At 59.0% G+C, this 25,162-nt stretch overlaps 2 protein-coding genes and 2 non-coding genes across 10 annotated transcripts in view; all 4 read left to right on the top strand.

Annotated features, from left to right (window-relative positions):
* Positions 1 to 14,203, top strand: part of CPEB1 (cytoplasmic polyadenylation element binding protein 1) — a 53,906-nt gene extending 39,703 nt beyond the window's left edge. For 6 of the 7 annotated variants that reach the window (XM_075897502.1, XM_075897498.1, XM_075897499.1 and 3 more), the window contains 9 exons: positions 70 to 284; positions 2,996 to 3,245; positions 3,628 to 3,741; positions 4,228 to 4,332; positions 5,156 to 5,292; positions 6,497 to 6,695; positions 10,449 to 10,543; positions 11,372 to 11,452; positions 12,804 to 14,203. In XM_075897502.1, the coding sequence (XP_075753617.1) occupies positions 70 to 284; positions 2,996 to 3,245; positions 3,628 to 3,741; positions 4,228 to 4,332; positions 5,156 to 5,292; positions 6,497 to 6,695; positions 10,449 to 10,543; positions 11,372 to 11,452; positions 12,804 to 12,914 (1,307 nt within the window). In that variant the 3' untranslated portion in view covers positions 12,915 to 14,203. The remainder of the gene's footprint in view (positions 1 to 69; positions 285 to 2,995; positions 3,246 to 3,627; positions 3,742 to 4,227; positions 4,333 to 5,155; positions 5,293 to 6,496; positions 6,696 to 10,448; positions 10,544 to 11,371; positions 11,453 to 12,803) is intronic. The other variant, XM_075897500.1, reaches the window with a different exon arrangement.
* Positions 14,204 to 17,639: 3,436 nt separating this feature from the next.
* Positions 17,640 to 24,318, top strand: RPS17 (ribosomal protein S17). Its single transcript, XM_075897497.1, has 5 exons — positions 17,640 to 17,788; positions 18,636 to 18,787; positions 20,010 to 20,115; positions 23,298 to 23,363; positions 24,192 to 24,318. The coding sequence occupies exons 1-5, from the start codon at positions 17,786 to 17,788 to the stop codon at positions 24,270 to 24,272; spliced, it is 408 nt and encodes a 135-aa protein (XP_075753612.1). The 5' UTR covers positions 17,640 to 17,785; the 3' UTR covers positions 24,273 to 24,318.
* LOC112546595 (small nucleolar RNA SNORA71) lies at positions 19,622 to 19,755 on the top strand. The gene has a single exon (XR_003090332.1). It is a non-coding gene; the product is annotated as a small nucleolar RNA SNORA71 (small nucleolar RNA).
* Positions 20,689 to 20,822, top strand: LOC112546596 (small nucleolar RNA SNORA71). Its single transcript, XR_003090333.2, has one exon. It is a non-coding gene; the product is annotated as a small nucleolar RNA SNORA71 (small nucleolar RNA).
* Positions 24,319 to 25,162: the final 844 nt, after the last annotated feature.

Genomic DNA, 25,162 nt, shown 5'->3' with positions numbered 1-25,162 from the left:
CAGCCTGATGCCAGAGCCTTTCTGGAGTGCTGGGCCCAACATGCTGATGGGCGGGTTTCTCTGTCCTAGTGCTCAACATGCTCAGTAGCCCTCTGGGGAAGCCCCCGCTGGGCTTCCTGCCTCTGGATCCGATTGGCTCCGACTTGGGCGAGAAGTTCCCCACGCCCACTCTGAGGAGCTCCCGCCTGGACAGCCGCGCTCTGCTGGACTCCCGCTCCAGCAGCCCCTCGGACTCCGACACCAGCGGATTCAGCTCTGGCTCTGATCATCTCTCCGACCTGATTGTGAGTTGGGTCTTTTGCTCTCAAGTGTTTGCCTGGCCCCCTTAGGTCAGCGCTGGCACCACTGCAAAGCCCCCGGGCCCAGCCTGAGGCAGCAAAAGGAAGGAATTGCTCTGTTTTCCCAATGGCGCCTAGCCCGAAATAAAGGGAGTTGCTTCCTTGCTGGCTCTGCTGCCCTCACCCGGGTTTGCATGCAGACTGGCTTACCCAGCACCACCCCCTCCCCTGGGGTGAAGGGAGCCCACCAGTGAGCCAGTTGTTCCTTGAACAATGACTGTGAAGGGGTAACTTGCTCCTGGGATTACCTTTATGGCATGGCTCAGGTGGTCTGGCCCCTCAGCAGCAGTTCCAGGGCACCCACTTGTCCTGCCCTGGCTGCTCTCATTTCTCCTGTGTAAAGAAGCTGCTTTGATAAGGCTCAAGGAGCTAATAATGGAGGAGAGGAGGGGCCGTGAATTGGAGTGGGGGGTTGCCCTTAATTGTTGAAACCAAATAGTCCTCCAGTATCTGACCTGTAGCTAGTCTCAAGTGCTCACTGTCTGCCTGTTGTATTCCCTTCAGACTGGTCCCAGAGCTGCCACTGGCCTCTGAATCTGACCCACATCTTAAATGGCATTACACAGGGATTTTAAAAAACATCGGAAGCTGGTGGGACTTTGCCACATGTCACCAGTTACATTGAAAGGTGAACTGTCAGGTTGGAGGAAGGTTACTAGCGGAGTTCCTCAGGGATCAGTTTTGGGGCCAATTTTATTTAATCTTTTTATCGCTGACCTTGGCACCAAAAGTGGAAGTGTCCTGATAAAATTTGCGGATGACACAAAGTTGGGAGCTATTGCCAATTCAGAAAAGGATCGGGATATCATACAGGAAGATCTGGATGATCTTGTAAATTGGAGTGATAGCAAAAGGATGAAATTTAATAGTGAGAAGTGTAAGGTTATGCATTTAGGGATTAACAAGAATTTTAGTTATAAGCTGGGGACACATCCGTTGGAAGTAACGGAGGAGGAGAAGGACTTCGGAGTTCTGGTTGATTATAGGATGACTGAGCCGCCATTGTGACATGGCCGTGAAAAAGGCTAATACGGTCTTGGGATGTATTAGGCGAGGTATTTCCAGTAGAGAGATGGAGGTGTTAGTGCCATTATACAAGGCATTGGTGAGACCCCATTTGGAATACTGTGTGCAGTTCTGGTCTCCCATGTTTAAGAAGGATGAATTCAAACTGGAACAGGTACAAAGAAGGGCCACTAGGATGATCCGAGGAATGGAAAACCTGTCTTATGAAAGGAGACTTAAGGAGCTTGGCTTGTTTACCTTAACCAAAAGAAGGCTGAGGGGGGACATAATTGCACTCTTTAAATATATTAGAGGTATAAATACCAGGGAGGGAGAGGAATTATTTAAGCTTAATACCAATGTGGACACAAGAACAAATGGATAGAAGCTGGCTAGTAGGAAGTTTAAACTTGAGATTAGACGAAAGTTTCTAACCATTAGTGAGGTTCTGGAACGGCCTTCCAAGGGAAGTAGTGGGGGCAAAAGATCTATCTGGTTTCAAGATTAAACTAGATTGGTTTATGAAGGGGATGGTTTGATGAGATAACATGATCTTGGTAACTAATTGACCATTCATTATCAGTGGGAAATAGGTCAATGGAGGGATGATAGGAGTTACTATAGAGAACTTTCTGGGTGTCTGGCTGATGAGTCTTGCCCACATGCTCAGGGTTTAGCTGATCGCCATATTTGGGGTCGGGAAGGAATTTTCCTCCAGGGTAGATTGTCAGAGACCCTGGAGGTTTTTGCCTTCCTCTGTAGCATGGGGTACAGATCACAGCTAGAGGATTCTCTGCATCTTGTGGTCTTCAAAGTATTTGAAGGCTTCAATATCTGAGATACAGGTGAGAGGATTATTCTAGGAGGGGTGGATGAGATTCTGTGGCCTGCGTTGTGCAGGGGGTCAGACTAGATGATCATAATAGTCCCTTCTGACCTTAAGGTCCATGAGTCTGAGTCAGTTCCAAAGAAAATGGATGTCTCTAACTGAACTGCAGTTGACTCTTTGGAAAGTACTTGCCATGTGCTGTGCAGTGCCCTGCTCCAAGAGCTAGGAACTAGCTAAAGAAAGGGGGAGTTAGTACTCACTGCTTTGTGTACTGTGGCTGAAGTCTGTTGGGCGATAGGTTACCTGCGAGTCTGGTTGCCTGTGGCCTAGCTGGGGGGCTGGCTTCTGTGGTAGCAGTGTTGGAGGAAGGCTGTGCAGCTCCGGCCTTGTCTACGCTGGCACGTTTTGCCGCAGGCACAGATTTGCACGCCAGCGGTTCTCTCCGCAGTCCTGGCTGTTAGACATCGCCGGCTGGAGGACCTGCTTGCCTCCTGTGCTGCACTGTGGTAGCCCGCGGAGGCCACGAGCTGCGCACATTGTGTGACTGCAGTCCCAGAAGCAGAGAGCCTGAAGGAGGGATCTGCCTCCTGCAGATGGAAACTCCCCAGGGGGAAGGAGCAGCCCAGTGTCTGAGCCATGCGGTTACTCCTCAGTGCCCTATAGCCCCCCGACTCTGGCTTGCGTAACTGGGCAGGAGTGACACACCAATCACGCTCCCCGCCCGGCTAGCAGGAGGCCTGCTTGCTGCCCTGTCACACTGCTGGCCTGGGCTGTGCACGCTGTCCCTTCGGAGCAGCATTACGGAGCACTTTGTCTCTTGCAGTCAAGCCTTCGGATCTCCCCGCCTCTGCCCTTCCTGCCCCTCAGCGGTGTGTCCAGGGACCCCATAAAGATGGGTGTGGGCTCGCGACTGGATCAAGATCAGGCTGCGCTGGCTGCAGTAACTTCCTCCCCGGCCAGTGCCTCGAAAAGGTGGCCTGGGGCATCTGTGTGGCCTTCCTGGGACCTGCTGGACTCGCCGGAGGACCCTTTCAGCATTGAGCGAGAGGCCAGGCTTCACAGGCAAGCAGCAGGTGAGCTGGGCTTGGGCCTCCTCGCTTGGCATTCATAGCACCCCTGGGCTCAGACCATAGCTCTGCTGGGTGCAGCGCGGGAAGGGCCTCCTGGCCCTGAGGGTCTCCGCCTCAGTTGGCAGGTGGCTTGAGCTCCTGGCACACAGTAGCTGTCGGCCCTGGCTTGTCGGGAGAGGAGCGTGGCCTGGCTGCAAGGGGTGGGGATGGAATGGGAGAGCTCTGCTCTTTGCCGTTCTGGCTTTGCTGCCACCGGCCTCCCCGTGCTGGGGCTGGCAGGGGAGAGCCTCCCGAGAGCGAGCCAGGCTGGGAGCTAGGCAGAGCTGCTCTGTTGCCTGACCTGGCTCCGGCTGCTTCTGTAAAGCTGCTTTTGCGTCTGTTTAAGCTGTGAACGAGGCCACCTGCACCTGGAGTGGGCAGCTCCCTCCCCGGAACTACAAGAACCCGGTCTACTCCTGCAAAGTGTTTCTGGGGGGCGTGCCGTGGGATATCACGGAAGGTGAGTGATCAACAGGAGCCCGACCTGCAGCTGCTAGGCCCTCGCGCTAGGGAAAACATCTCCACGCCTCTCCCCCCTCTGCCGGCTCTGCTCCACAGCCCCTGGGCACCACAGAGCTTTTGGTTCACCGCTGGGCAGCTGGCGGTACCTAGAGGTCTCCAGAGGCTCTGTCCCCCCATGCACCCAGAGACGTGTCTAGCAAAGAGCTCCAAGGTACCGAGCAATGGGGATTAATCCCTTGGCTCCGGGGCCCTGGCTTGGCACGGTTCAGTCGGCCTTTACTCGGTGTGACTAGACCCACTGAAGTCGCTGGCTGCTGCCAAAAAACCTAACATGTTGGGGGCCTAGTTCAGTCCCAGACGGCGGCCTTGGCCACAGCCCAGCTCCGCTCGGTCCCTCGGAGTGCTGGTGGTGCACACGGGCATGATCTCGTCCCAAGGGGCTGGCTCTCCCGCTGCCTCTGAACGGGCCTTTCTTTGTGTGCAGCTGGACTGATCAACACCTTCCGTGTGTTTGGCTCCCTGAGCGTGGAGTGGCCTGGTAAGGATGGCAAGCACCCTCGCTGCCCTCCCAAAGGTAATATGCCCAAAGGTAATAGCGACATGGTAGGCTACCTTTTTCCCATGCTATGTTACAGCACTGGCGCTGGGCTGGCACGGCTGCATGCTGGTGACTAGATGGACCGAGCACTGCAGGGTGAACTCGGCTCTTCAGTGTCCTGCGCACGGGGAGCACGGTGCCTCTTCTCTTCCTGAATCTCACTGTCCAGAGGCGGTGCAGGCGTGGGCTGTCCGGAGACATGGGGAGCTGGGCGGGTGTGCCGGGCCTCTGGCGTGGGACTGGATTGCACTGCAGAGCCCACCTGTGCCTGTCCCGTGACCAGCGTAGGTGCCCCACGCTGGCCACCAGATGTTCCTTAATCTGCCGGGAGCTGAATTGTCCCCAAACCGTCTGCCCGAGAGCAGAGTCCCATGCGCCAGGCTGGCGGAAGGGCTGCTGGCCTGGCTCAGTGTGGTACTATTGATCAGAGCACTGGCCCTTAGCAAAATGTCTGTCTGATCAGCGAGCGTAGGCCTCCGGGTGGACGCGCCCTAGCAGTGAGGCTGGTCTGCGGGGAGCATGCTGTGGCCAGAAGTTGCCCCCACACGGTGCCGGCATCCTGTGCGGGTCCCACCACTTAACTAGTGAGGGGGCGGTTGAAACCAATTCCACGGGCCACCGGGAGCGCTGGTGCAGCTGGAAGGACACAGCACCAGGCTGAACACCGGCTGCTCCTTTCAGGCTTCCGTCCTGTGGAATGGACCCAAAGCGCCCTGTTCCAGTAGGGTGGCTGGGGGCACTGACAGGCTTGTGCTGGGGTTGGTTGACCCCCCCATGAGTGCTGCTGTCCTGATGGGCCACTCTGCTCCCCCAGGGTACGTCTACCTGGTGTTTGAGTCAGAGAAGTCCGTGCGGGCCCTGCTGCAGGCTTGCTCCCAGGACCTGCTGAGCCCCGATGGCCTGAGCGAGTACTACTTCAAGATGTCCAGTCGCAGGATGCGCTGTAAGGAGGTTAGTGGCCCTCCGCTCACCCCAAAGCGGAGCACCGCTGAGCTCATGCCTGGCATGTCTCGAGCCAGGTTGGGTAGCCAGCCTCCTGCCCCCACCTGCTGACCTGAGTGTTAATGCAGAGCAGCACGTGACCCTTGGCTGCTCTTTGCTCAGCCCCCCGGGTCCCCTGAGCTTCGTGGGTCCCAGCGAGATGGGGTGGGAGGCTCTTGCTCCAGGGAAGCACTGCTTAGCGATGGGGTGCACAGCAGGCTGCGGCGCCTTCCTGCAGCAGAGGCCATGCTGGCGGGGGCGGTGAGTGGCGGCGCACGGAAGAGCAGGGCTGCGTAGCCTTTATCCTAGGAGCTATCCTGCTGCTGTGAGCTTCCGAGGTTGGGACCTTCCCTTGTGGGCTGGCGGATTGAGCGGGGACCCCAGGCTCTGGCCTCGTGCAAGGGGCTGATCCTGTTCAAGCACATGTGACACGAGCCTCCAGGAGAGCCAGTCTGTGGGGGAAGGGACTTGGGGCCCCAGATCTTCCTCCAGACCTGGCTGCTGCTTGCAGAAGGAATGGCCTTCCTGTGCGGTGCTGTTCCCACTGCCTGGTCCCAGCTGTCGTCTGCAGAGCCAGCCTGCAGCTGGGGCTTGGGGATCCTGGGGCTGGCAGAGGTTCAGCCTGTATGGAGCCAGGAACGGCTCTCCCACTGGCTGGCCACTGGCGCCTCCAGCTCTGGCAGGAGCCTCCTCGGAGTGTCTCAGCTGCCTGACGGTTGGCAGTGGGGGACACTGCATAGAGCCGTTCCGGCCGTCGGTCTCTGCAGGGCGATGTGACTGGGCAGTACATACAGGCGTAGACCGTGGGTAGAATCCCCCTCGTCTGGCCACTTCCTGGCTGCCTGCCCCAGGCTTGGAGCTTTGGTTCTAGTGTAGGGCTGAACTGGCTGAGTAAGGGGCAGAAACCTCTCCTGCTGGAGTAGCCCAGCGTGCCTGGCGCAGTGATGGAAATGGGGAGCGGGTCCCTTGCCTCTTGGTGGGGCAGTGCTTTGGCACCCCTGGGATGGGCGGCTTGTGAGACTGGGGCAGAGCGCCCTGAACTCAGCCTCGAGCCCGGCAGGCAATGGGGAGGCAGGGCCCTGCGGCGAGGCCGGTGTGACCAGGCTCCGACAGCCGCACTGTCTGCAGTGGGCTCTGGCTCCCGGGCGACTGACCTGCTCACGGTTGGTTCCAGGTGCAGGTAATCCCCTGGGTCCTGGCAGACAGCAACTTCGTGCGCAGCCCATCCCAGCGGCTTGATCCCAGCAAGACGGTCTTCGTGGGGGCCCTGCACGGGATGTTGAACGCAGAGGCGCTGGCAGCCATCATGAATGACCTGTTCGGCGGAGTGGTCTATGCCGGGATCGACACGGACAAGCACAAGTATCCGATCGGTAAGTGTGGGCTGCATGTCTATTGCTGCGCCCTCAGACAGGGAGCAGGCCAGCCCCTCTGCAGGCATTGCTAGGGCTGGGGCTGGGGAGGCCAGCTGACTTCCCAGGCAGCCTATGACCGAATGCAGCCCAGGGCCCACTATTGCTGTCCCGGTAAGCATGTTCTAAGCTTCCTCAGAGAGGGGGTTCCCCAGCCCTGCTGCTGCTCCCCGGGGCCGGGGGGGCTGCGGTCTGCATGGGCAAACCCCGCAGTGAGGGTTCCTTGTGGGCTGCGCTGGCTTCATGCGGCTTGGGACTGATGGGAATGAACTCTGCTCCCAGCCCCGGGGCTGTGCCCCATGGTGGGGAAAGGGGTTTCTTCGGGCCAGGCTCCACAGTGCTGTGCCGGGCGCTGCAGGCTGCTTGGACGCGCCCCGGCCCAGCCGTTGGATGTCCCATTTTCTGATGTTCTCTGCACTTCCAGACAGGATCTCGCTGTACAGTTCCCTGCAGTCCTGGGGTTAGGCCCCTCGGCTCCGCCCCCACTGCAGCAGCTGGTGCTGGGCTAGGCTCACGGAGCCAGGCTGAGAGCCTGAAACCTGAGTCTTCTGCTCCCCGTCGCAGGGGGGCTCAGCCAGGTCTGTGGCTACAGCCCCCAGCAGGGTTGGACTAGAATTGGCTCCCGGGCCGGTGGCGCGCCCCCCCCCCCCCCCCCCCCCCCCAGAGGGCAGCATGGCAGGTAGAAGATGGAACCTGAATCCCCATCACCTGCACCTCTGACTGCACAGCTCGGCCCCTGCCTCTTCTGCACTGGTCATGGGGGTGCAGTCGGGCCTTTGGACCCAGAGTCTTCTCCATGGGTCGGCCCGCTTCGGTCCCCCCGGCATCCCAGGCTCCGCCTTGTGGGGGACAGCCCTACCCGCCATGCGGATCCCAGGCCGAGGGGGTCGGGCTTCTGGGGAGCCTTTCCTTGATGCCCCCAGAGCTGGCATTGAGACCAAGAGGCCCACGTGGGGGAGGGGAGACCTGCCCCCAGCCTTTGAGGGCAAGTTGCTCACTGGCACCAGGGGCAGAGTTTGACACACACCGAGCCCGCTTTGCTCCCCTGTGAATCTGGGCGATGGGGGCTGGACTCCCACAGGGGAGCTCAAGCCAGCCCTCGTGCAGGGACATGGGCACCCGCGCTGGAGAGTCAGGCGGTGAAACGGCACGTAAGCCATGACAGCCCTGGAGCAGGAGTGTGCGGAGCGTGGCAAGCGGCACTGGCCAGGCGGGAGCGGTCGGGTACCACGCATGCTGGGAAGCCCTGGGGCGGGCAGGAAATCCCCATGCCCCGCTGAGAGGTTTGCTCCTAGCTGCTGTCATAGGGCCCCATGCCCTAAGGTCTGCCCGTCTCCGCGTCTGCTTCGTGCTGCTGTTTGGTCGCAGCAGGCTGGGCATGGAGGAAATCGACAGGCAGCAAAGAGCTGCCAGACCCAGGCTGCGTGTGCACCGCTTAATGTCCCGGGACCTACGGAGACCTGGCCTGTGTCCCTGGCCTGACCTGCAAGTCACCGCCTTGTTTATTGGCTGTCAGGGGCAGCCAAGTCGGGACAGGTCTCGCCCCGGCTCCCTCCTTCGGGTGTGGGAGCTGCCAAGTGGTATTAGGCACAAAGAATGCTCCCCTGCCCTTGGGCCGGCATGCTCAGGCAGCCGTGGGGCGGTGGCCCCGTAGCCTGTAGGTTGCACAGCCGGAGTGGGTCTCATTCTGCTTGGGCTTTGGCCTTGATCAGGTGTGAGTTCCCAGCTTCTAGCAATGCCCTGGGGAGCTTACAGGAAAAGCAGAGTACGTACAGCCCTGACCCCTGCCCGGTGCTGTCACCTGGGCCCCCGAGCGAGCTGGCTCCGTCTGAAGTGCCACCGGAGAGGCTACCGCTTGCAGAGCCATGGCTAGAACAAGTGCCGGGTCAGGAGCTGCCGTCTTCTCTGCTCTGTGGGTCTCCTGACCAGCCCTGCGTGGGGTTAGACCCCAACTGACACCGGGCTCTGGCAGCCTCCTCCGTTGGAACGAACAAGGTCTGTGGGGTCTGGCCAGAGGAGGCACCCACTGGCACTCGGCCAGCTTTGTCCCAGCAGCCTATGGAAACATCACAACACGAATGAAATCAGCCATGGGGGACGTCGGACACAAGCATCGCAGCCCACTCCCCATGCCGTTTCCAACCTCTGCACATCAGAAGTAGAGCAGCTCCTAATGGAAGCCTGTCTTCAGAGCCTTCCTGCCTCACCATCAGACTGCTCTTGTTTGTGGGTGGGTGGGAAACTGCCTCTCCCTAACTTTGATCACTGCCGTTTGATCTCGCGTGTGCTGCCAGGGACTCTGCCCGGCATCCGTGTGGCAGTGCTATGGCTTTGGGGAAGAAGGATGGTCACTCGGATGGCCAAGGACAGTGTTTGATCGGGATTTTGTAGGAGGAAAGCTGGAGCAACAGACGGTCCCTGGAGGGTTGTGGGTTCAGCACAAACACGTGGTACAGGAGGAATTCCACAACCGGCCTGAGCTGCAGGCGAATCCATGGTACGAAGGCTCCTCTCAGAACATAAGTGGAAGAGGAAGATGGCTGCAAGGGGGTGCTTGGTGGGAGTTCTGTTCATGTCTGGCCGTGGCCTGGGAGGGCTTTGCCACAGATGTCTGGCTTTGGCCCAGCCTCGTGCTGCTCTGCTACAGAGCCACATGGCCACCGGTACGGAAATTCACCGAGTTCTGTATGTGGCCTCCAGTGTGCCCTGCTGCTCGCCTGAGTGCACCCAGGCCGAGATGGAGACTTGCGGATAAAATCCCTTTGTTCCGGATGCTCCTGCTTCCTGGCGCACCGCTGTGAAAATCCTGTAGTCACGACTGCATGGGCCAGAGCTCAGACTGGAAATACGCCAGGCATGTGTCCAGAGGGGCTTAATCTGTGAGGGAAGCTCAGACGTGCATCGTCCGCACTCGAGCGGAAACTCGACCTCCAGGTGACTGTGCGCGTCACCGAGGAGAAGCTGTCCGGAGAGCACCGCGGGTGGGGCAGACTATTCATTGACTGACAGACTAGTGATGAATGCTTGTCAGTTCTACATGCGCACAGTGGTGCGGGGTGGCGAGGCCAGACAGTTGTTTAATGGCAGAGGCTCAGATGTAAAAAATTGTTCATTTGACCTGTCAACTTCTACAAAGGAACCAACCTTAAATCAGACTCTCTAGTAGCTTCCCTGTCTGTAAAGCCTGGTTATCACTGACAAAGCTATTGCCTCAGCTTTTGTGTACAGTCAACTTGTTGACTAACGACGCTGATTGCAATCAGCCCTTCCAAGCCCGGCATGGTGAGCAGACACCTCTGCTTTAGGAAAGATCCTGGCTGCAGGCGCTGTCTCGGCCAGAAGGCTCCAGGAAGGAGGGTACCCTGGCAGCCAGTGGCTGGTCTGGTTCTGCCCCCATGATGGCCGTGGTACCCAGTACCACCTCCCTGCACAACCCACCCTGAGGCAAACTAGGCTGAACTTCTGTGCTATGCTGTGAGGCGGGGCAGAGGAGGCATAGCCCTGCAGCCAGGGTAGAACACGTGCCAACAGCCCACTCCTAGGAGAAATAGGCCACCTGCTGGGGCAGCTTTTCCTTGGGCCTGGAAGAGCAGAGCCTGGAGATGCTGCAGTTGGGTTCTCGGGAAGGGTCTGGGACTGGCTCGGGAGCCGCTCGCCCTGCGGGTTCTCCCGCAGCCTTTGCCTCGGTGGCGCTAACGCTCTGGCTCCTTGCAGGGTCGGGCCGTGTTACCTTTAACAACCAGCGCAGTTACCTGAAGGCCGTGAGCGCTGCCTTCGTGGAGATCAAAACAACCAAGTTTACTAAAAAGGTGAGCAGCTCTGCTGGGGCCCGGCCTGCTGGCTTCTGAGGCCCTGGTCCTCTGCTAGCTGGGGGAACCAAAGGGGAATCTAGCTCCATGCTGGGGAGTGGGTTGGGTCTGTTCCTTGGACACCTCCTGCAGCTGGCCAGAGGACGGGTGATTGGGCAGGTTCCCTCGGCAGGCACTTAGTATCGGTCGTGCCCGTGCACCCTGCACTAGAGCAGCCTCTGATGGAGCACGGGGGGCCTGTCCTGGAGCCCACTGGGCAGTCGCAGCGTTGGCTCAGCCTGGTACATGCCCACTGCATGCAGCGGGCACCAGGCAGATCTCCCTCCCCAGCCTCTGGGACAGGCCCCTGACCTGGCTGGGGGGGCAGGAGAGGATGGAGACTGCACACCATGTGGCAATCCCACCCCAGCGTGTTACAGGAGGGGCCTTGCCGTGTCCCCGAGCCCGATCGCTGCTGCTGCTCTAGACCAGGCTGGCCTGGTGCTCAGCTCGGCTTCAGGCTCCTTCCGCTTGTCCTTGGGGCTATCGGTGTGGAGAGACTTGGTCCCTTTGGCTCTGCCTGGGGAAGAGACACTCCAGCCCCTGCGGCAGCTGGCTGGGTGCCTGGCGGAGGGCAGCTTGCGGACAGCTGGGGAGGCTGTTCCTCCGGCCACCGTGGGCCTGGGAGCCAAACGCGAGAGCTTGTCCTCCGCAACCAGGCCCCTTCCCCCTGGCCTGAGCCTGTCTGGGGGAGGTGCTGAGGACGGAGTCCCAGCATGTCAAGCTGCCTGTGCCCAGTCAGAGCAGCCCTGCTCCTGCCCCCCTGAGTCCCTTCTTGCTCTCCTGCAGGTTCAGATTGACCCCTATCTGGAAGATTCCATGTGTCAAGTCTGCACTTCCCAGCCAGGTCCCTTCTTCTGCAGAGACCAGGTAACATGGCCACCCCTGGCCGGCCGGAGCAGGGATTGCTCTCACCGCCCGCCCTTGGGTCGACCCAGGGCTGCCTGCTCCACTGCCCAGTAGGGCCGGGCCAAGGGGGACCAGTGCGCTTGGCGGAAGACACGCTGGCCCCGGACCCATTCTCTTGCTCCTGTGCAGATGCCTCAGACCCCCCCGAGAATCCAGCTGCACGGCCGAGGCCACTGGCCAGCGCTCTGGGCCAGGGATGAATGTGCACATAGGGGTCCCTTTTACAAGCCCAGGGTGGGCGAGGTGCCCTCACTCTGCATGAACAGCCCGTGTTCCCCCTTCACAGGCAGGCATGCCTTGAGTGGAGGCAGGCACTCCTTCGGCCGGCGGCAGCGTGATTGGCCACGTGACACTCACACAAATCACTGCCCAGGCTGCGACCCGGAGCCCGTCCAGCGCGGGTCCAAAGCCGACTGGAATGGGCTGCTGGACTCAGGCTCTTGCGGGCTTGAAGTGGGGTCTGGTGGGGAGGAGCAGGCTGGGAACCGGCGGCCAGCTCCATGTCCAGGGCCCCTCCAGTGTCGCAGCTGGGAGCGCATTCTCCGGGGGATCCAGCTGCCTGCGCCACCCTGCCTGCGTGGTGGCAGCTTTGTAAGGCTGGTGCAGGAACGTGGGCGGTGCCGCTGTTTCACTGGGCTGCAAGGACAGCATGGGTGTGATAGAATGGGCAGCAGGCTGCCTTGAGCCAGAGCCAGAGCTGAGCCAGGCTGGTCTGCAAGTGCGGTGTGACTCTGGGCTGGAAAACCACCCTGTGCTCACTAACCCCGCTGTGCCCCCGGCGTAGGCGTGGCCTGTGCCGCCGGCAGGTGCTCTACGTCTTAAGGTTGGCAGAGGCGCTCCTGTCTCCTTGTGAGGGCAGGGACAGATTGCATTAGGGAACGGAGCCGCTTGCAGGAAGCAGTCCAGGCGCCACTTGACCTGGCCCCGCAGTGGTGTGGCTCTGGATGGAAGGGTTTCCTGTCCGGTGCGCTTCCCGAAGCAGGGCTCTAGGGCCAGGCAGGAAGCGCCAATCTCTGGCTTGTTTAGATTAGACTCCTTTTAAACCTCATTTAAATACTGACTAATGCAAGGAGCCAGCCTGGGGCCCTGGAGAGGGACCTCACAACCTTCCCCCTTGCTGTGCCCTCCCAGCTCAGCAGGCGGGCTGTGCAGGGACTCTACGGAGGCTCCTGCCTTGCCCTCCCCTGCTGCTCTGCTAGGGGCTAGCTGGCTCATCCCAAGCCAGGCTCCCCTTCTGGAGAGACTCACCCTGCCGTCTGTTGCCCTGCTGCTCAGCTGAGCCCCATCCACAATCCTGCCCCTCTCCCCGCAGATCTGCTTCAAGTACTTCTGTCGCTCCTGCTGGCACTGGCAGCATTCCATGGAGGTCCTGCATCACCACCGCCCACTGATGCGCAACCAGAAGAACCGAGACTCCAGCTAGAGAGGCGGCGGGTGCCCGGGATCTGCTGCAGTTGCAGGAGAAAGTTCTTTTGTTAACCTGCCAAGTGGAGAGCGCACGAGCGTGCCTGCCAGTGCCAGACCCAGCCTGGGAACGCGCTTCCTGAGGACTAATGGGGAAATCTTACATTCACGTTTGCACTTGCTGGTCTTTCTTTGTTTCTGCACTAATGCACAGTGAATTTTGTCGGGTTTTGTTTGGGGTTTTTTTGAGGGGGGAGGGCCCCTCAAACGATTCTGCAGTTCCCAGACTTTGGTTCCTCGTTTGCTGACAAGAAGCAAAAAGGGCCATGTATTGAGAAGGTGTTGATGCAGATGTCTTCACCTAGGTTTTTTATTTATTAAAGGCGCTTTTTTACATTCCTTGCAATACTGATGGTAATAATGCAGGTCTCATTGGCTCCATTTTTTTGCAGTTGCCATACAGTGCCTTTCCATTCATTTAACCCCCATCTGAACGGCATAAACTGAATGTTCAGCTGGCGTTTTTTACTGTAACAACAAAGGAGACTTTGCTCTTCATTTAAACCAAATCATATTTCATATTTTACGCTCAAGGGTTTTTACCAGTTCCTTTTTACACTTAAAACGGTTTTTAAGTCGTTTGAAACAAGAATTTTTCTTTCCTGGCAGCTTTTAACATTATTGCAATTTGTGTCTGGGGCTGCTGGTTAGAAGACAAGTTTCACAGTTGTGAATCGAGGGGTTTGCAACAAGGAAAGGACAGGATTTTTGGATTTGAAACTGGACCGGATAAACGATCTCTGAGCGGCTGTATATAGTTTTAAATAGTTTGTTGCACTTTTTTAAGTTGCACTTAAGGGGGGTTGATAGAGGTTTTTAATCACAAAGTCACAGGACTTAATTTTTCTTTTGTAACTGAGCTAAAAAAGGGCTGCGTCTTGGTGGGCAGACGAAGGTTCATAGGAGCCCTTTCTCTTAGAGGGGAGAAGTACCTTTCCCTTTGTTTAAGAAATGAAAAAAGCAACAGTGCGGTCAACTGAAATGCTGCTGGGATTTGAGAACTTGATATTTTATTTTTGACTTTCCCCTCTATTGGAAGCTGTGTGCCAAAGAACCAGTGTCATATTTTTTTCCCTTTTCCTGCTGAGCTGATGTTGCATATCCCAGCTGCTCTTGTGGGGTTTTTGTGAAGCTGTGTGAAGTCTCTACCTCATTGTAGTATATGCAGGCAAGACTGCACTCTCCTACAGATGCGTGGAGTAAGCTGTGGTGTAGTTTTTGGCACATAATAAACACGTTGCAGCAGTTCTTGGTCTGCCTTTTTAATGGGGCTGGGCACGGCCAGGGGAAGCGGATTGAACAGCAGCGGTGGGGGCAGGAAGTTGTCCGCCTCTGCACTAAAGCAGCAGGGAGACCCTGCTGGGGGCTGGCTTAGTGGGGTAGCTGATCCTCCTGGGATTGCTCTGCTGGACTGCAATCAACCAGCTGAGCTGTGGGGCTGTACATTGCCCTAGAGTAGAACAAGAGCGTAGCGGGAGCCTGGCCTAGGCCTAGGCCTTGCCAATCCAGCCACAGCACTCATGCACAGCCTGCGATGTCGTGAACTGGCCTAGCCACCGGTGCGACACTGCTAGGTGGGTAATTCCACTGCTGACCCTGCTACTGTCCCTCGGGCACGACTGCTACAGTCAGGGCAGGAACCCCCTTGGGCCACAGGAGCAACATGGGCAGCAAACAGGCCCTGGGAGATCAGATCACAGTTCTCTCTGGTCCCTACCAGAAACGGCCTCCTGAGCCCACAAGTGGGTCCTGGATACAGGGAGGTATCTCCCCTCCTTCTCCTTCCCCCCTCCCCCCACAGTCCCGCTGAGTCTCCGGGCTCTAAGCTGCTTCCCTCCGGCCGGTCACTGCAGGCCAGGGTTGCAGTCTTCTCAACTCTTCCAACACAGACTCCGTGGAACTTGTCTGGTGGTGCCAGCTGCACAGAGGGGTGGGCTGGAACCTCTGAGGCGAGGCACACCCCAGCTGTCCCCTGTGCTCGGCTGGAGACACAGCCCTTGGGCATGCAGGGCCTGGGGCAGCAAGTGGCAGTCGTACCCACCCACTGTGACGGGCTGGCTTCCTGCATGGCACAGGCCAAGAGCCTCTGCAGAGCGGGCCCCAGGCTACGCCAGGAGAAGATCCCCTGGAAAGGCTCCAGTCTTGACTTGGAGATCTTGCAGGCTGGGATCCCACCCGGCAAGTCCCTTCCTTGCATGGTCACTTCATATCAGCCCAGCGCCATGGGAAGTGGACAGAATTCAGAGCGTCTCCCCCAGGGACCAGTGCGCCTGGCTGTGAGTGTCTGCTGGCTCCCCGCTCAGAGCCGTGGGTACGTCGGGGTCACAGCAACAGGCTCAGGGGTGCGAGATGCCAGTTGAATGATGGCACCGAAGGGCTCCACGCCAATAAAATCACACAGCAGAGTCAGAGCCTCCTCCCAACCGGGCAGATGCTCCCCCTGAGGCTCTGCTCCATCCCGCGGCTGCTCTGGCTGTGCCCCTCCCTCCAAGACACGGGCTCACTTGTCAACAGGGTCACCCCCTGCAGCTCGCTTTGTCCTTGGGAGACTTTGCAGGCCCAGGGCTGCCCCTTGGCTCACAGAGAGCTCGGCCTCCTGCCTGGACCTTGGGGGCCGCTGGCTGGGGCCCAGCCCCGTCGCAGTGCTAAGAACGTGGGTCCCAGCCCAGTCCCCAGACTCTGCACACACAACCCACTGGGGCCCTGGGAGTGAGGCCTGTGGAGAGACCTGGTGCTACTTGGCAAGCTAGTTTGGGACTGCCTGGCCCAGGGCCACCCTCTGGCCTTGAGGCCCAGCTGGAATCGGGTGTCAGGGCTACCAGGATGGAGAGCGTGCAGTTTGCCAGGCCAGCCTTGGGTGCTCCAGGCTGCACTGCCTGATAGCAGGTGTTGGAGGGTTAGTCTGTAATCCCATCCGCTGGGAAAGAGGTTCCCCAGGGGCAAACCCCGCCCCCAAAGATAGCCATGGCACTCCCGGGGCTCCTGTGTGCTTGCCAGCAGAGACCTTGTTACAGGCGAGTGACTTGGTGGGAAGTGACCAGCCCAGAACCTCAGGGTGCCAGAGCCTCTGCCCAACCACCCACCGCAGCAGCTGCAGGGCTGGCCACGTTGCCTGGAGCCATCGCAGGCTGGAGCGTGAGGACTGGGGGGCTCCAGCCTCTTGGGTGTGCCATGAGACATCGGGCTGCCCGGGGAAACCTGGTGGCTCCTTGTGGCTCTGGAAGGGCAGAGAAGGCCCTGGCGGCCTTGTGCAGGGAAAGGGGCACAGCCTGGATCTTCCAGCCAGGCAGGGTGGAGCCCTGACCACTGGGCAAGGGAGGCTGAGCAGAGCCCACCTGTTCCCTCCTGCCACTCCGAAAGGGGGCCCTGCCTCTACCCCATAGAGTGGGGCAGGAGCCTCCATCTCTGCTCCAGAAAGTCTGAGTGAGCCAGGGAGCCACCGACCAGTTTTCCCCCCCTTCCAGCTACTGTGTGTGAGGGGGTCCCCTTGTCCCGGGCCTTGGAGGAAACTGATCCACAGTCCTAGGGGGTGGGTGCAGACACACAAGACTTCCCTCCTCTTGCAACCTCACAGGGATGCCGGGAGGTGAGGCCCAGACTGTTCCTTGGCAGGGAGGGCGTGCACACGTATGTACACAGACACCTCTCCACCGCTGTATCTGCCCAGCATAACCCCTCCCTTTGTCTCCTTGGCTCAGGTGTGGGCCCTAGGCTGGAGCCAAATGCTGCTGGGCAAGCAGAAGCACTGAGGTGGCTGTGCCACAGGGACCGAGCGAGGGCTAGGGCAGGTGGTGAACCCATATGCTGCTCAAGGGAGGGAGCAGAGTGGCAGGAAGATTCCCCTCCCAGCTGGCTAGGGCAGATCTTCCAGCCTTGGAAGGGTGGCATGGGGGGGGGGGCAGAATCCAAGGGAGGGGGTGCACAGTGGGAAGGGGGGATCTGTAAACAGGTAGCTGCTTGTTGGGTTTGTCTCCATCACCCCCTACCCTTGGGTTGTGCCCTGCTCCCCCTGCAGGAGTGGAAGAAAACTACACGCGCTCAGCTGGGCTCCAGTATCATTCCTGGGGCACCTGGTGGGGCTGTCTGGGCCTGCTAGCTTGTGTTCTGGGCCTCAGGGCTGGTTCAACTATGGGCTCAATTCAGCCAAGTTGGCCTCTCATCCTGGCTCTGGCTATGCCCCTCTCAGGCTCTGTACAGGGGGTGCCTTGTGCATGGAAGTTGCCTTTGGAGAGAGGCCCGTGAGGAAGACCGAACAGCGCTCCCCGCACTCCGGGACATGGGCAGGGCTGTTTTACCTTCTGAGGGGCTCAGAAGGGCCTGCAGGGAGATGGGGGAGGCCGGGCAGGTGGCATGGCCCGTGGGCAGGGATTCCCGGCCTGCGGGCTTGCAATGCATGGGGCCGGCCGGTCCCTGCGGCTGGGAGTGTCTGTCCCTCCCTGTGCTGTGGCTGGAAGGGGGTTAAATGGCCCAGCCCAGCCTGTTGCGGGTTTCTCTGAGGTGCTGGACACCCCAAGGGGCGGGCTCCAGGGCACAACGCGCCAGCCACAGCCTGGGCAATGGCTGAGCCCGGAATAACGCCCGGGGCGCATCAGGCAGAGTTAGGGCCCCGCCCCCGGGCGTTATTCCGGGCTCAACCATTGCTACTTCCACCCCTGAGCCACTGGGTGGCGCTGTGCGCTCCGCGCGGCCTGTGCTGTGCGCCCCCAGCCGCCAGGCGGCGCTGTGGGCGAGCGGCCCGCGCTCTCCCCGGGCTCGCAGGCCCTTCTCGTCGCGCCCACGTGATCGCTCTTTTCCCGGCAGCCTTTGCCCTCTTCACCGGTCGCTGCCAATATGGTGGGTGCCGGGCCCGGCGCGTCCCGCTCCCCAATCCGCCGCCATCCGCCCCGGGCCGGGCCCGCCGGGGCCTGCGCCGCGCTGGGGGGCTGCTGCCGCCGCCGGGGGGCGGGGTGGGGCCTACGGCGCGGGACAGGGAGCCTGGGGCGGGCCGCCCGGGGAGCCGCACGAACCGGGGGGGGCCGGGGAGCCGCACGAACCGGGGGGGGGGGGGCTGCGGGCCGGGGGGCCGCACAGGGAGTCAGGCGGTGTCTGTCCCCCGTGTGTGTATGTGGGGGGAGCTCGGAGATCTCTGGGATCACTCAGCCCGGGTGCGAGGTGCACGGGCCGGGCCGTGTTTGGAGGGGTCGGGGCAGGAGAGGGGTCTAATGAGGGGAGCGGGCCCGCCGCTGGGTGAGGGTCCCGGGGGGGGGCTGGGTCTCGCGGGCGGGGGGCCCTATGTGCAGTGTTGGCTCCCCAGAATGAGCTTTACACTGGCCAAGAGTGGGTGGGGGCGGTCCAGGGCCACTGGATATTCCTCTATCGCTGACTGACGGGGAGATTTCGGGGCTTGAGGGTGAACTGGGGTTCCATGGTCTTCCCGGTGTTCAGACACAGTCTCTGTATGTTAGGCCAGGCGTAGCGTGCATGTTAGGGTCCCATCCACTTCCTCTGCAGGCTTGGGTGACAGGAGCTGCATGGTCAGGTTGGCGGGTTGAATTATCTGGAGGAAATTGCTTTTTGTTACAGCCTGTGTAACCCTAGTGGCTCCTTAGGAGCTTACCAGGAGTGCTTTGAGCTGGCAGCAGAAAAGGATCGGTTTGGCTGTTTCATGCTGTGGTGACTTGTTCTTCTTCAAATCTCCTAGGGACGTGTGCGAACAAAGACCGTGAAAAAGGCCGCCCGGGTCATCATTGAAAAGTACTACACCCGGCTGGGGAATGACTTCCACACGAACAAACGGGTGTGCGAAGAAATTGCTATCATCCCCAGCAAGAAACTGCGCAACAAGATAGCTGGGTAAAGCAGCCGGGACACTTGGTGGCCTTTTTTTTTTTGGGGGGGGGGGGGGGGGGTAATTTGTCACATCCTAGCTCTGGGGTGAATTTCATTCTCAGTCTTGAGGAGTGAAAAGAGATTCTCATTCTCTTACACAGGTGTTCATCAAGGATGTTTGTTTTGATAACCTCAGTAAATGCATCTGAAATCTGAGTGCCCCAATGCCTTGATCTGGCACTGGGGCCATGGAGTAAGGCTCTTGGCGTGCGGATACATCTCTAGTGAGCTTGGAAGCTGTAGATTGTTCTGAATTTTGAAGGGTAGTTTCCACCAGATCAATCATAATTTTAGAAATATAATCTGACTATTTATGCATCAGGAGAACTACCTTATTTGGTAGAATAAGTAACACATGCTCTTTAGTTCTTACTCAGCAGTTAATTGGGATGTAAAATCCTGTTTAATCGGTTAACTGATTAAAGGGGTGCAGGGGAGCCTGTGGGGAGCTGCTCCAGCCCCCACCGGTTAACTGGTAAGCATCACCTGTTAACCTTTTGCATCCCTACATCTTTAAAACATTTCACTTTTGGATAACTTGTCAGTTGGCTTTTGGATGGCCGGCGAAATTGTTGCTTACCTGTACTTACGAATTACAGCGAACTCCTTGCTTAATGGCAATGTGCTCATAGAACCTTCCTTACGTCCTGACTCTTTCGGATTGACTGGAGTCTGTTTCTCTGCTCTAGCTGAGTGTTGGTCCTTTCTAGCGTGGCTGTTTTCATTATGGTTTGGCTTTAAAAGATTTTAAAGTCTTAGCTCAGGATCGATGTGTGTTTGGCTTTTTAGTGCTTTGAAACCTGCATTCGAAAGTGACTATGGTCTTGTCTGTGGCCTGGTCATTGATAGTGCAGGGAGAGGAACTTGTGAAAGCTTTTTCCGTGTTTGGAGGCCTCATCCTCATTCCTACCAAATCCTGTAACTTTCAGACATCCTTGTTCCTTTCCTCCACCACTCCCAGGAGGCAGGACAGGAAGGCCTGCTGCTACAGCCGAGTTACTGTGGTCTCTGGCTGTGAAATGGGGCGGGGGGCTCAACCATGAGACAGATAGACAGCTGTCTCATGCCTCACTTCTCCCGGTATTAGGGGCGCAGTTGTACAGCCAAAGGGTCGAGCTGTTGAATATGGGTAAAGTGTGGAAGGAAACGGAGTGCCAGTTGATCAGTTTCTGGCTTCTCCCCACAGGTATGTCACCCATCTGATGAAACGTATTCAGCGGGGGCCTGTCAGAGGTATCTCCATCAAACTGCAAGAAGAGGAGAGAGAGAGGAGGGATAACTACGTTCCTGAGGTAAAGTCTCTGGCCAGACCGGGATGCACCTCAGGGTTGCTCTGCCAAGCAGAGCAGCTTGTCCTGCCATTGTGCTTTCCAGCTTCTGCCTGGCTAGCAGAGGGACCTCCTTTCTGCTGAGCACGCCAGCAGCCATGGTCTCGCCTTTGCTGAGAACATGACCATGACTGCATGGCCTGTGGTAGCTGCCAATAGCGCCTTCTGAACACATCACCCCGGGCTGGCACTTGGGAGAAGGGTCCTGGGTGACTTGTCCTCAAAGGCCAGAGGAGGCCAAGAAGTCCTGCTGTCTCATCTCAGCTGTGCTGCTGATTTGTGCTGTGGGGCAAATACCCTCGGCCTGTTTTCTGAGCATAAAAGGTGACAAAACGCCTCCCTGGGTGTAAGAATTCCAGTGCCATACAGACTCCCGCACTTACCCTTGGAAAGTCCAGAATGGGGGTGGGCTTTCCTGAGCTCTCACTTAGACGAGCCGCGGGAGAGCAGGTCGCTTCCTTGTCCTTGTGTCACTGTGATTCATCCAGCAATCTGAGGGCCTAGCCCCCTGCTGGGTTTAAAGGGCTCTCATCCTGAACCTGCATTCGAAAGTGACTGGGGCCACAGGCAAGACCAGGTCATAGATCCTGCAGGAAGAGGAGCTTGTGAAAGTTTTCCTGTGTTTGGGGGGCTCGGTGGCCATCCCTGCCAAACCCTGTAACTTTCAGACATGCCTCGCACCCTCATCTCCAGCCCAACAAGGTGGGTGTGGTAGGTGGCCTTGGAATCTGGCTTCCAGCAGCACCATGAGCTATGAAATGGCAGAGAGAGCAGCCAGCCAGCTTCAGGCCTTGTCTTCAGTGTGCAGTTCACCCACAGCTTGGCACTCTGTGACCCCAGGGTTCTGTGGCGGATTGTGTGTAGAGCAGTCGGCTGGGGGAATGGCAGTGCAGGAAACCCCTCACCTGGAGGCTTCCCCCGTTGCTCCCATTGACCAGAATCACAGCCAATAGGAGCAGCAGGGGGGCGGTGCCTAAGAGCGGCAGGAAGTGCAGGACCCCAGGTAAACGCCCCCATTTCCCTCATGCCCAAACCCTTCACGTTCATCCCCCTCGTGTACCTCCTGCCCATTCCTACACCCTCCCTCCCAGACCCCCTCCAGCTTGTTCCTGTACCTTCCCTCCCACCTAGGCCTCTCTCTCCTCAGCCTGCTTCTGCACCCTCCCTCCCAGCACCCCCACCATAAGCCCGCTCCTGCATCCAACCTTCCCAGTCCGCTTGTGCACCCTAGCTCTCAGCCAGGCCTCGCACTCCAACCCCCGCGGGCCAAAACGTTTGAGAACCACTGGTGTGGAGTTCTGTTGTCACCAGAAGGATTATGAAAAACAGGTGTGATGCCAGTGAGTGTCATGGGGGCTGTGATGTCACTGGGTGGGCTGGGGTTGTTCCTGCCTTATGGCTTTGCAGATCCTTTCTTGCCCTGGGAGTGTGGGTTGCTGCTGTTCTAGTCCAGGATGTGCTGGCTGGGTAACGCACCGTGTAGATGCAAGAGGCCTGCCTCCTGATAGTATGTGACCAGTTCCCTCTGTTGCCACCCATGTGTCCCATCACAGGAATATATGGAGAGAGCCTCAGGGTCATTGAGTCAGTTCCTCTGCAGTTACCGGCAAATCACTTTCTTTTCTCGGATCTACCTGTGAGGTGTCTGCCTTCCTCGAAGTTCTAGCCGGCTCTGAGAACTTGGCATGCCAGGGACACAGGACTAGCCATGCTAAATCTCAGCTCCTCCCAGGGCCCTCTCTGCCACTGGTCAGCCCCCGAGGAAGGTGTACGTACTCTGCCTGCCTTTGGGCACAGAATGTCCGATTGCTACACTAATGCAGCTAGTGACTTGGTACGTGAGTTTCCAGGGCGGGACTGGCTGGTGTCAGCTGACGGAGGAGAGCCCTGATGTAGCTCTCATCCCGTTATGGCACCGAGCGGGGAGAGAACACCTGTGTGCCTGTGGCAGTGAGTGTCGTGTTCTGTAAGACCCTCTGGGATTCCTTTGGGCAGAGCTGCTTGCAGACGCTACAGTGAAACCAGGGCCAAAGTTCAGCCGCTCCGCTGCTTTGTGTCCAGGGCTTTGGGAAGAAATCGCACCCTCACGACTTGGGGGAGCCGGTCCCATTGCCTACAGAGTGCAAACCGCAAAGGGGGGAGCGTGGCTGGAACGCCTGGGCTATTGGCTTGTCAGCTTGGTGTCTGAGGGACTGTTGCAGCTATGGGAGCGTGGCGCTTGTGTCTCAGGGCAGAGGATATTTTAAGTATGAGTCTTGGCAGGAATGTGATATTCTGGCAAGGGCTGAGAAACACGGGACCCAAGTGGGGGTGGCCTTTCTCTAAAAGGGATGCCATTCATTCTGAGGGTTTAAAGGCCGTATTGACATCTGGGCACCAAAAGGTTGACTTCTGCCTTCCGTGCCTTTTCAAGCTCTTTCGGGTTGCCTTGGACTGGCTACTGTGCTTTTCCTCGTTCTGAGCTGGCAGGGTGATTCCTGTGGCTGCTGGCGGCCGGCAGGCTGGTGAAGTCCAGAGCTGAGTCTGGAGGTACTGCCCCAGGTTCCTGTGTCATGGGCAAAGAGCCCCCATTGTCATGCACTGGGGCAGGAACAGTGTGGCTTGGCTGTAGAGAGGCGAGCTCTGCTGCTGGCTGGCTGGCTGGCTTGCTGCCGCGTGGGAACAGAGAGGGCGGTCTCCTAGGTACAGCCAGAGCAGCGATGGTCCCTTGTGCGTTGGGGGGGCGGCTGTCAGTGCTGAGAGATGGTGCTCGTCTCCCTTGCAGCGTTGTATGGCTGGGCTCTTTGTGCACATCACAGAGCTCTCCCCACAGTATTTATGGGGTGGGTGGAGACTCCTCAGCATTGGGATGCCGGGCAGGGGTTCCCAGTGCTGGCCGGTCTCTGCGCAGCTGGCAGTTTGAACTCCTTGGTGCACAAGAAACACTCGGCTTAGCTCGGTGCTCCTCAAACCCTTCCTTCCCTTGGGGACTGGTCAGTTCAGCTGGACCCGCCAAGCTGGCGCCATGAGAACAGCCAGCGCTCCCTGGACTTGCAGGGACCCACTCCGGCTTCTTCCCGCCTCTGGGTGGGGGCTGAGCCGTGCTGGGACCTGGCGCTGCAGGTCGTGTCTGACAAAGTGCCTCCCTCTTCCTTTCCCCCCGGCAGGTCTCTGCCCTCGACCAGGAGATCATTGAGGTTGACCCAGATACTAAGGAAATGCTGAAGCTGCTGGTGAGTGGGCCCTTCGGAGACTGGCGTGGGGGCTCTGAGCCGTGGGAGCAGGGTTCACACTGCAGGCACCGGGGAGCCTCCTAGCAACAGCTGTTGGGGGACTTGCTTACAGTGTTAGACCTGGGCCAGGCTGGCCTTTGTGTTGGGATCATTCTATGCTGTCCAGAGAAATATCCCCGTGCTGCATGGGCAAGCAGTACGGAGCCTGGGCCTGAGCATGACCGGGGCCACTCCCCTGCTAGAAGCCCCAGCAGCGGGGGAGGGGGAGGACGCCTGGTGAGGACATGGCCCTGGGGATGGACACACGTGCTCTCTTCCCTCCTCACCCACCCGCAGTCTCTTCTGTATCCGCCTCCGCTGCCCAGTGTCCGGCCCGGTGCTCCCCGAGCTCTCCTGCCTGCCCACTCGGCACTGCCCTGTGCGGCACGCAGCTCAGAATCCGTCCCCCTCGCCACTGGGGTGTGCACTGTACAGAGCTGGGCTCAAGGCCTCCTGCCCCTGGTTTAGAGCGCAGCTCACTATGGAAGCAAACAAACCGTGGGAGAGCCTGTGACATTGCCTTCAATCCAGGTGCCGGCTTGTCTGCCTAACGCTCACGTCTCTGCCCCAGCCAGTGGATACGGACGTGTCCCCACCTGTGTCACTTGCCTCTCCCAGGCCCTGTGGCTCTGCCTCCTGTCTGGACAGGCTAGAGGAGTCGCCCTGGCATTGGGGCAGACAGGCTGGGGGAGGGGGCGCAGAGCAGCGCTTGGATCTGGAATCCCCCTGCCTGCAGTGGGGAAGTGGCAGGCTGACGTGCTGTGTGAGCTGGTGTGTTCTGTCTTCCAGGACTTCGGCAGCCTGTCCAACCTGCAGGTCACGCAGCCCACGGTGGGAATGAACTTCAAAACCCCCAGAGGAGCCCTCTGAATCTGTTGCTGCACTGTCGCTTTTCCAATAAACGTGGGAACCCAAACCTGGTGTCGGCCTGTGCGAGGGGCGGGGCTGGGTTGGCCCTTACCACGGCAAGGAGCGGCGCAGGCGGCTTTTCGCTCCCTGGAGGGTGGGTTGTGGAGCTCCTCCCTGGAAACGGTGGGGTGGGGGCTTGGCCGCCGTGGCTGACCTGGGTTGCCGTTGGCGCATGCAGTGTCTAGCACCAGAGGGCGATAAACGCCGGGCATTGTCCTCCAGCCTTGCAGAGGAGTTTGGGCTGGGAGGGTGGCAGCTACGCCCTGTCCCTGCAGCACACTTGGTCCCCGGGGGCACCTGCCGTCTCCACAGGAAGCGCTGGCATACGTGCCAGTCTGTTCTGTGATGGTTCTGCTGGTTTACCCCTGCGTGGGCACTGGCCTGTTCCAGGCCCAGGGAGCTCCCTGGGAGGTCTACATGCCCTGGCTTACCCCTGCCAGTAGTGGGTAAAATGCTGTGGACGAGCCCGGGGCGAAGCTGTGGGTTTGCTGGCTCTCCCTGTCACCTGACCAGGTGGGAAAGTCTCACCCGGCAGACCCCAACCCCGCACCGGCTCCTTTGCTCCTGGGGTGGGCTGATCTCTAGCTCCACAAGCTGGCTCCTCTCCGGCAGTGGCTGCTCACATGTTCTGTGTAGTACATAGGAGCCGTGGGCAGCGTGTGGCTGCCATCCTTGCTGAGGCACATGCTGTGCAATGCGTTACTGCGGGGAGTGTGGTCATGGCTCTGGTTTGGGACTTCCCGATTGTCCTACACCCCCGTGGGGAGGGGCAGCTCCACCCACACTTCCCCCACTCTGGGGCGGTGTAGAGCTAGCGCCCTAGGCTTGCAAAGGTCAGCAGGGGAGGGGGG

Source organism: Pelodiscus sinensis, chromosome 14 (genome assembly GCF_049634645.1).
Source record: "Pelodiscus sinensis isolate JC-2024 chromosome 14, ASM4963464v1, whole genome shotgun sequence".
Classification (NCBI taxonomy): domain Eukaryota; kingdom Metazoa; phylum Chordata; order Testudines; family Trionychidae; genus Pelodiscus; species Pelodiscus sinensis.
Note: the sequence above shows the minus strand (reverse complement) of the source record. Positions and strands in the feature narration are given on the sequence as shown.

Excerpts from the sequence above, each read along its gene's own strand:
- RPS17 (XM_075897497.1), top strand. Across the intron at positions 18,788-20,009 it reads CTGCGCAACAAGATAGCTGG|GTATGTCACCCATCTGATGA; the intron begins GTAAAGCAGCCG and ends TTCTCCCCACAG. Across the intron at positions 23,364-24,191 it reads AGGAAATGCTGAAGCTGCTG|GACTTCGGCAGCCTGTCCAA; the intron begins GTGAGTGGGCCC and ends TCTGTCTTCCAG.